The sequence below is a fragment of the Orycteropus afer genome, unplaced genomic scaffold, assembly GCF_000298275.1.
Source record: "Orycteropus afer afer isolate SDZICR_OR568_19922 unplaced genomic scaffold, OryAfe1.0 scaffold00085, whole genome shotgun sequence".
NCBI classification, from domain to species: domain Eukaryota; kingdom Metazoa; phylum Chordata; class Mammalia; order Tubulidentata; family Orycteropodidae; genus Orycteropus; species Orycteropus afer.
In genome coordinates, this window is record NW_006921672.1 from 9,767,519 (window position 1) to 9,778,458 (window position 10,940).

A 10,940-nucleotide genomic window follows, 5' to 3' on the forward strand; every position below is an offset into this window, starting at 1 on the left:
AAAAAAAAAAACTGTAAAAAAAAACATGTTCATCAAAATATTTGGAGCCCATGAACTTGGATGGAGTGAATATGCTATGTCAAGATCATGGTTCCAGATGCTTCAAACATCCTTGTAAAAGAGGCTGAACCTAACAACATGAAATGTCAGAGCCACTCTTAGATCTGAAAAATTGGTCATTCATGCAACATTGTGCATGACATTGGGGAGAAGTGAATACATCTAACTTAACTGAGAGAATTTATTTTAACTACTCACAGATGCTAAGGTTGTGTCCACCCACTACACTCCTTCTCCAGGTGTAATATTACCACAAAATGAGCCCTATTATACCTGGGATTATTTAGAAAAAGAGATCAAAACTGCTGATCTAGAAACAACCACTGCACATCTACAAGAAGAGATTGAAAGAAATGAAAAAGTTAGGTGTTTTACAAGGTTGTATCCTCAGTATAAGTCCAAACTTATTCTTGACATTTTCCTGCCAACAAACCCTGAATGCAAACATGCATACGTTAATGGATGTATGATATTTACAAAGGAGAAGGAAGGCCTAATCCTCCCTGACCATTCAAAGACATCTGAGAAATGCATTTAATTCCAGGATACATAAGAAGGATTGGGATAAATTACAGAATATTAAAAGTAAAGTTGATGTGATGATGATGTCATAATTAATGAGCAGCAGGTGAAAAAATTTCAGAAATTTAGACTTGAAAAAACTGAAGCCAAAAATACCAGTACAGCCTGGAGGTGCTGTATGTGAGGGACTGGACTTGCCCCATATGGCTGCAATGGGCTGGTCCAGGATAAGTGGGTGGCTCATAGAGAGAAACAAACTTTGACTCACCATGGTGAAGATCTTTTATGGAACAAGCTGTCTCCATAGAAAGTCAGTGGAGTAGTTTAAGTGGAAGCTGATGTGGCAATGGAAGATTTAAGAATGAGATGGAGGTGATTAAATGAAATAGCTTTGCAGATCCCTTTTTGCACTGAGGCACTTAGAAGTCTAATAAATTCAATTCCTTATGATATGCTTTTGTTCATAAGCAGTTTGTACTTCTGCTTGGGCCTTGATTTCCAGTTTCCCACAACCAGGATGGCAACAAAGTGGCCCCTGATTGAACCTCTCCTTGGAGGTTTGGCTAGCATTCAGGCCCTGCGTTGTATGCTGACTCTGATTAATATGGGTGCTAATTGTACTAGGAAGGTGCTGAGCCTCCTCCTTCATCACAGGGAGATAAAAGAAGGAAAGTTGTTTCCAAGCTGCCCAGCAAAGATCTAGTGGGCCCTATTAAAGAGTATGAAAACAACTATAGTATTTCCATAAGATCCTTTATTTGAGAGAAAGAGTGGTGTGCCTGATGATCCCTGATGTGTGATGTGTACTGATGGACTCAGTGTAGTTTAGTTTTATTTATACTAATGTTTTTTTTTTTTCCTCTTGATTTCTCTGTGTGTGTGATACATAGAATAACTTTAAAATTACATGTAGAAATTCCTCATGATTGCTAGTACTTTAATAGTTTTATTACTATATTGAGTTTTTCATCAAACTGAAATCTATTTTAGTTTAGTAAATGAAGTAGTAGGGAGCTCTGGTGGCATAGTGCCCAAGACATTTGACTGATAATCAGAAGGCTGGTGGTTCAAACCCATGAGCCACTCCTTGGAAGGAAGGTTGGGCAATCTACTTCTGTAGTGATACTGCCTCAGAAACCCAAGTAGGAGTCGCTATGAGTCAGATCCAACTCGATGACAATTACTTTGGTTTTTTTTAAAGAAGTAGTTCTCTCCTTTCCTTCCCTTCTTTCTTTATTCCAGAAGTTACCTAGCTGTCCTATGTTGTGCTGTTGTTAGATGCCATCGAGTCAGTTCTGATTCATAGTGGTCCATGTATAACAGAATGAAATGTTGCCTGGTCCGTGACATCCTTATTGCTTTGTTTGAACCTATTATTGAAGCCACTGTATCAATCCATCTCATGGAGGGTTTTATTTTTTTGCTAATCCTTAACCCAGCATGATGGTCTTCTCCAGGGATGTGTCCCTCCTGATAACGTGTCCAAAGGAAGCAAAACAAAGTCTCAGCATCCTCACTTCTATGGAACATTACGGTTGTACTCCTTCCAGGACACATTTGTTCATTCTTCTGCCAGTCTGTAGTATATTCAATTTCCTTCCCAACACCCTAATTCAAATATGTAAATTCTTTGTCAGTCTTCCTTTTTCATTGTCCAGCTTTGACATACATACGTGAAGATTGAAATTTCAATGGCTTGAGTCATTCACTCCTTAATCATCAAAGTGACATCGTTGCTTTTTAACACTCTAAAGGGTTCTTTTGCAGCACATTTGCCCAATGCAATACATTGTTTGATTTCTTGATTGCTGCATCCTTGGGTGTTCATTGTGGATCCAAGTAAAAGGAAATCCTTGACAACTTCATTATTTTCTCCATTTATCAAGATGTTCCCATTGGTCCAGTTGTGAGGATTTTGTTTTCTTTATGTTGATGTGTAATCCATACTGAAGGCTGTACTCCTTGATCTTCATCAGTAAGTGCTTCAAGTCCTCTTTGCTTTCAGCAAGCAAGGTTGTGTCACCTACACATCGCAAGTTGTTAATGAGTCTTCCTCCAAGCTGATCCCATGCTTTTCTTCATATAGTCCAGCTTCTCAGATTACTTCCTCAGCATACAGACTAAGTAAGTATGGGGAAAGGATACAACCCTGGTGCATGCACACCTTTTCCAATTTTAAACCATGTTGTATCCCCTTGTTCTTTCAAACTATTGCCACTTGGTCTGTACACAGGTTCCACATGAGCACAATTAAGTATTCTGGAATCCCCATTCTTTGCAACAGTATTTGTAATTTGTTATGATCCACACAGTTGAATGCTTTGCATAGTTAATAAAATACAGGTAAACATCTGTCTAGTGTTCTCTGCTTTCACCCAAGATCCTTCTGACATTAGCAACCATGTCCCTCATTTATGTCCTCTTCTGAATCAAGCTTGAACTTCTGGTAGTTCCCTATTGATGTATAACTATAGCTGTTTATGGATTATCTTGAGGAAAATTTTGCTTGCATGTGGTATTAATGATATTGTTCAATAATTTCTGCATTCCATTGGACCTTTCTTTAGAATGGGCACAAATACAGATCTCTTCCAGACAGTTGGCTATGTAGCTGTCTTCCAAATTTCATGGCATAGTTGAGTGAGTGTTTCCAGTGTTGCATGTTTATTGAAGCATCTCCATTGGATTCCATCAATTCCTGGAGCCTTTTTTCTTTACCAATGCCTTTTCTTTATCAAGAACACCACATATGGTGAACGTGAAAGATCGTTTTTAAAAAAGGAAAGAAGGAAAAGACTAAAATGAATGTCAGAAGATACTCTGAAATTTTCTCTTGAACATAGAATAATTAAAGCAACAGAAGTGATGAAGTAAAAGAGCTGAACAGATTTCTAAGGGTTTTAAAGTGTTATAATGAAATGTACAAAAACCTGGAGTTAGAAAACCAGAAGGGAAGAACATGCTCAGCATTACTCAAACTGAAAGAACTGAAGAAAAATTCAAGCCTCAAGTTGCAATACAGAAGGATTCTATGAGCAATATATTGAACAACATAGGAATCATCAAAAGAAGATGGAAGGAATACATGGAGTCACTCCACCAAAATGAATTGGTTGATGTTCAGCCATTTCAGGAGATCAAAACAAATGATCAAGAAAACATGATATGGAAGGAAGAAGTCCAAGCTATGGTTGCCCTATACCATCTGTGACTTAATTCTCCCTTTTTATGCAATTTTAAGCTGTTACTTTAATCTTATAATTAACCCCTATAGGCTTTTAGGTCTGTTTCTAAGCTCTATTCACTGGTGTAGCACACTGAAAAATTACTGGGTTAGAGTATCTCTACTGTGAGTTTATGTTCAACAAATCAATAAATTTATGACTATTTTTCAGTTCCTTTTTACTTGAGCACTCATTGTTCTACTTTCTTCCTCCATTATGTTCATATTTATCTTTTTGAGTTTATAATTTCCTCAGATTTAGTGATGTGAAATAATATTTTTAAAATATTATAAATATTTTAATAATTTTTTCACCAAAGAAGACATTCAAGTGGCTAACAAACAATGAAAAGATTACTGAGGTCATTAGCCATAAAACAAAAACTCACTGCCATAGAGTCAGATCTGACTCATAGCGACCCCTCCTTGGGTTTCCAAGGCAGTATCACTTCCAAGGAGTTGCTGGTGGATTTGAACCACCAACCTTCTGGTTAGCACTCAAATGCCTTAGGCCATTAGAGAAATGCCAATCAAAAGTACAATGAGATGCCATCCCATCCTGGCCATAATGGCAGTGATCAAAAAAGCAGAGAACAACACAGCCAAAGCAAGGCTGTGTGGAGATTGGAACTCTTCTTATACACTGCTGAGATTGCAGAATGGTACAATCACTATGGAAAACAGTATGGTGCTTCCTTAAAAAGCTAGAAATAGAAATACCATGTGATCCTGCAATCACACTCCTTGGACCATATCCTAGAGAAAGAAGAGCTATGACACAAATGGGCATATGCACATCCATGTTCATCACAGGATTATTCACAATAGCCAAAAGATGGAAACTACCTATGTGTCCATCAACAGATGAATGGATTTCAAAAACTGTGGTACATACATACAGTGGAATACTATGCAACAGTAAAGAATTATAATGAATCCACAAAACATCTTCCAACATGGATGAACCTGAAGGACATTGTACTGAGTGAAATAAATCAATCACAAAAGCACAAATACCATATGAGATCACTATTATAAAAAGTCAAGAATAGGTTTATACAGAGAAGGAAAACTTCTTTGATGGTTACCATGGATGGGAAGGGGAGGGAGAGAAGATCACTAAGTAGATAGTATACAAGTGTTAATTATGGTGAAGGGAAAGGCAATACAGAATATGAGGGAAGCACAACCTGACCAAGGCAAAGGAAGGCACTGAGAGTTTGCAAGAATAAAGGACAACTACATTAAATGTTGTAACACATGCAGTCTTGCAACAGCAATAACAAACAATAATTTGTGAGTAGATGTAGAGGTAAATATGTGTGTTAAATAGGTGAGGGAAGTTATACAGGAGTACACCCACATACATATATAGGTATGCTTGTGGATATTTCTACATACAAATTTGTAATTGCTGCATGTATACTCATAAATATAATAGAGCAAATAAGAGGCACAGTTATAGAGTCTATTTAGACATCAGGACTGAACAAACTCCTGGGAGACAGCTCAGGGGGCAGGAGTGTATGGGGGGATGGACACTGGGAAGAGGTAACTATGGGGGGGAAGTGTGAGGGGAGCTGTTGCATTGTGGTAAACTGTGATCAATGACATGAGACAAAGTATATGTGAACTGCTGTATGGAAAGTGAATTTGCTCTCTAAATCTTCACCCAGATCACAATTTAAAAAAAAAAAGAAAGAAAGAAAAGAACCATCATCTCGGGATGTCTAGGTCAACGGGCAAAACACAGTTCATAAATTTTCTACAGTTTAATCTGATGAGTAGCATCTGCAGTCTTAAAAGCTTGTGAGATGCTATCTAATAAGCAACTATGTGTCTCAGTAGAACGGAGGAGAATAAAGAAAACCAAAGAATCAAGGAAGCAATTAGTCCAAAGGACTGATGGCCCCCATGAACCACAGCCTTGTAGAACTAGTTGGTGCCTGACTACCACTACCAACCTCTCTGATTCGGACCACAATGGAAGGTCCTGATGAGAATGGGTAAAAAATGTAGAACAAAATTTAAATTAAAATAAAGACTGGTCTGACATAGACTGGAGGAACCCTAGGGATATCGCCCAAAGACAACCTTCTAACTTCAAACTGAAAATACTCCAGAAGGCCACTTTCAGCCAATTAATAGATGAGCCTATAACATAAACAATAACGCCTGGTAAGAATGCCCTTCTTAGAACAGTCCACCATAGGAGACCAAAAGGGTAACATCTTCCAAAACCAAAAATAAGAAGGCAGAAAGGGACAGAGAAACCGGATGAATAGAAATGGGGAATTCAGGGAGGAGAAGGGGAGAGTACTGTCACATTGTGGGAATCACAACCAACGTCACAGAACAATTTGTGCATGAATTATTGATTGAAAAACTAATTTGCTATGTGAACTTTCACCTAAAGCACAGTAAAATGTTTCCAAAAAAAAAACTAAAAATAAAATTTCAGCCTAGGAAACCCTATGGGGCAGTTCTACTCTGTCATATAGGGTTGCTTTGTGCCAGAATTGACTAGACAGCACATAACAACATGATCCTAGGGGCTGCACAGTCTTGCATCAATCAGGATTTGCCAGTGATTTCAATGTAGCCTCATACGTTTAGGAATCAGGGCTTTGAGCAGATTCATTCTAATTCAATCCTCTGCTGGGAATTTGCATTTCTACCCCAGGTGTGCGGGAGCTCTGGTAGCATAGTGCCTAAGGCACTTGACTGCTAACCAGAAGGCTGGCGGTTCAAACCCACCAGCCACTCCTCGGAAGGAAGGTTGGGCAATCCTACTTCCGTAGTGATACTGCCTCGGAAACCCAAGGAGGGGTCGCTATGAGTCGGGGCCGACTCGATGGCAAATAACAACAACAACAACAACCCCAGGTGTGCTGGCTCTGAATCTATCCTTTGGCAGGATTCCCAGGTGATTCTTTTGTACACAAGGGAGTCACCCGGGGATCTATAAGAATCATCTAGAGATCTTGTTAAAATATAGATTCTGATTCAGTATCTCCTGAGTGAAAATGCAAGTTCGCACAGGGGGTCAAGGGAACCATGAACCAGTTTGCAGCCCTGTTAGGAATATAATGCACAACTTGCTGTGCCCTTGTCTCTGTTGAGGAAGCAGACAGCTTTCCATTAGGCTCTCAATTGCAAATTCCTCCATGCATCCTTCATGCCCATTCTGCTGCTGCTACAAAACTCTCCCTGTGTGCTGCCCAGACAGGGTCTATGTGTCTCTGGCTTCCTTGCATTCAGGTGGTATCGTGCATCGAGTTCTTGCTGATGGAATACGATCAAGAATCACGTATAACTTTTCCATGAAAACACTCCTCTTGGCAGCTAGAGACATCAGCCACAAGAGAGAAAGAACACAGTTCATTCATTGATTCAGACCTTGAAGGAAAACCACCTCCTCCAAGAGCAGATATTCCATCTTTGGACTTTGTGTGAAAAAGAAACTTCTATCTAGTTTAATATATTATTTAAGAAAGAAAGTAGAATATTCATGTCTATAAATCAAAAACGAAATTCACTGCAGTCGAGTCGATCTCGACTCATAGTGATGACTCCTTGGATTTCCGAGGTGGAATCTCTAAGGAAGTAGATTGCCCGACCTTATTTCCGAAGACTGGCTGGTGGGTTTGAACCACCAGCCTTCTGTTTAACAGTCAGATGCCTTAGGCACTATGCCACTAGAGCTCCCATTCACTTCTAGTATATAACAAATATACCTTTGTGCTCAGCCCAACCACACATGCCCAAAAAACCCTTGAAAAAGGAATTTTTTTTCCCTATGGCTGTGGTCCCAGGGTAGTGCTAGACTCATCGAAGCCCCCTAAATGTTGGGCAAAATTAGAGGGTCAATGGAAAGAACCACAATCTGTGTTTCTATACTTCTAGCAACCTATTCTGCCTGCTTCATGCTTGTCTGATTTCAAAACTGAACGGAGACATAAATGGATGATTCTAAAAAAATGTGATATTGAGAGCCTCAGAGGAAAAATGACTCTCTTGCAAGTAAGGTCTAAAATATTAGGACCCTTCCATCCTAGAAGAATATAGATAGATTTATGATGAAAGTTTTGAGAGACTTAATGACCAAGAGATAAAGAAAATAAAGGCAAATTTACCTAATCCAAGAATATTAGAATTAGACACTTGCATGTCCTGCAAGTGAAAACTGGCAATGTTCACCCACAGCCCTCAATTTTTTTTAAATCCAAATTTGAAACAGTTCAAATGTCTTTTAACTGATAAAACAGTTAAACAAAACAAACTGTGGTACAACCATACTATGGAATACTCAGCAATAAGAAGGAATAAGCTATTGATACAAGCCACAGTGTGGATGGATTTCAGAGGAATTATGCTGAGACAAAAAAGGCAGCCACAAAATGATCACCTACTATATGATCAATTGATATAATATTTTTGATAGAACAAAATTATAGAGGTGGAGAACAGATCAGTGATTGCCAGTGGATAGGGAGGAGGAGTGGGAGGGGTGACGTGGCTATGCAAAGATATCCCAAGGGAGCTTCATGGACATGAGAGTTATGTATCTTGATGTATCTTTATGGTTTCCATAAATCTACACACATGCAGCTGCATAGAACTACACACACACACACAAATGAGTGCATGCAAAACTGGTGACTCTGCGGATTATCAGTTTCTGGGTTTTGATACGTGCTATGATCAAGCACTCAACTGCTTACCAAAGGTCAACAGTTTGAACCCAGCAGCTGCTCTCACTGGAGAGAGATGTGCCAGTCTATTTTCGTTAAGACTAAAGTCTCAGAAACCCTATGGAGCAGTTCTACTCTATTGGAATAGACTCTAGCAACGGGTTTGGTGTTTGGTTTTATAGTTATGTGAGATGTTATCATTGATTAAAACTGGGTCAAGGGTATGTGGAACTTCCCTGTACTTTTGTTTTGCAACTTCCTTTGAATCTATATTTCTAAATAAAAGGTAAATTAAATCAATGATAAATACAAATGAGGCTAATTGAAGATGAAAGGGAACATGTTTTTGTTTGTCTATCATGTACCCTCATCTCACTGAATCTTTATGACAACCTTAATAGGTGGTGATTGTGATCCTTTACTGAAAAGCAATTGTAGGTCAAGAGTTTTAGCAGTGTGTTCAAGATCACAGTTGGTATGTAGTAGATTCAGAATCAACATCTAATTGTGTCCATCTGCAAAGTACGTGGGCTTTTCTCTATACTGTGCTGCCTCTATTCAAATTGGTTTGAAACAAGTCATGGATTATAGATAGGGTATTAAGGACTTCTTTTTGTGGGAGCATCAATCTTTAGCTCCCATGTTACACGTTTTAGATTAAAAACCCTTTAAACCTCTTCTTATTTCTGCTGTCACACTGGATTCTGGTCTGGATAAAATGCCATTAATGAGTGCCATTCATTTTCTATTGTAAAGTCCCCTGAGCACATGTGCTCCTATGCTGTGTATAAATAAAAAGAGACAGTGACATCCATGGAATATTTCAGCGGCAACAAGTAATGAGAGACAAATTTTAGTGCCTTTGAATGCTGAAAGGGTTTATTGGGGAACGTTAAGCAGGTCCACATAAGAAAAACATTATTAGAAACAGAAAATATTTGAAAACTTCTTATTTTGTATCAGAATTGGGAATTCTAAAATAAATTGATTTAGTATCTGACTGCGGGAGCTCTGGTAGCATAGTGCCTAAGGCACTTGACTGCTAACCAGAAGGCTGGCGGTTCAAACCCACCAGCCACTCCTCAGAAGAAAGGTTGGGCAATCTACTTCTGTAGTGATACTGCCTGTGCAACCCAAGGAGGGGTCGCTATGAGTCGGGGCTGACTTGACAGCACATAACAACAACAACAACAATCTGACTATAAATTCTGATTCACTAATAATAAGATGTTTCGACAATAGAGAACAGAGAGGGTGATAATATAGAGACCAAGTATTTCCTAGTCCATCTCATGATCCTGTTTGTAAGTTTATGGCATCAGGAAGTGCCACGTGTTTTGTTGCATAGACATTCTCTGCCTCAACTGCAGATGGGAGCAAGGACACTGATGAATCGTTCCTGGTTCTAGGGCAGAACACTCAACAGCGAGAACCACCACAGCAGCTGGGATGGTAGCAAGTTGTTTGACAGCAGCACATGGGCTGTCAACAGAGAGACTAACAGCATTGGGGCTTGCAGCAGCTGGATACACAGCAGCTAGGATGGCAGCAGCTGGTCACACAGCAGCTGGGCCTGCAGCAGGTGGGTTGGCAACACACAGACTGGCAGCATTGGGGCTTGCAGCAGCTGGACATGCAGCAGCTGGGGCAGCAGCAGGTGGGCTGGCAACACACGGACTGGCAGCACCGGGGCCTGCAGCAGCTGGACACACAGCAGCTAGGACGGCAGCATCTGGTCACACAGCAGGTGGGTCTGGAGCAGGTAGGCTGGCAACACACAAACTGGCAGCATTGGGGCTTGCAGCAGCTGGACACACAGCAGCTGGGGCGGCAGCAGGTGGTCCTGCAGCAGGAGGTCTGGCAGCAGCTGGGTTGGCAGCAGGTCTCCTGGCAGAGACCTTGGCCACAGCCCTGGTCAGAGCACACAGAGCCACAACAGGAGTTGACCATGCTGTCAGAGGATGAAAGTTCTGGGTGTATTTCCAGGAGAGTGTATTTCTTGAATCTGGAAGTCTCTTTGTCCCATATTCCCTTTTATACCCTTCTGAGGGAGCTCTTTCATTGTTATTGTTTACTCTAGTAAGTAAGCAATTATCAAATTAGCCAATTACATTTTTCAAAATAGACAATAAACATTACTTTTTTTTCCTGTATTAGGATTTATCCCATTGGCTCTTCCTGAATTGCATATTGTGTATCTTCCTCTGAGTGCATCATCTTGGCTCAGATGCTGATTAAATAAAGTGTTGACTCTCACCCCATCTGCTCCTTCTTCCTGAATCATCTCCTGCCATTCCTTCCTTGTGGCCATCATCTATGTTTACAGACACTGCACCTTCTTACACAGAGTAGTTATCGTGAAGGGTGACATGGAGTAGTCCAGGTGTCATTCTTCTCCATGGGTGGCCCATAATCATGCCCATGTTTTTTTTTTTTTTTTT

At 40.0% G+C, this 10,940-nt stretch overlaps 1 protein-coding gene across 1 annotated transcript in view; it reads right to left on the reverse strand.

Moving 5' to 3' along the window:
• The window catches only part of LOC103198060 (keratin-associated protein 4-11-like), a 17,974-nt gene extending 7,525 nt beyond the window's left edge, over positions 1–10,449 (reverse strand). The window contains exon 1 of the mRNA XM_042781112.1: positions 10,002–10,449. Within this exon, the coding sequence (XP_042637046.1) occupies positions 10,002–10,449 (448 nt within the window). The remainder of the gene's footprint in view (positions 1–10,001) is intronic.
• Positions 10,450–10,940: the final 491 nt, after the last annotated feature.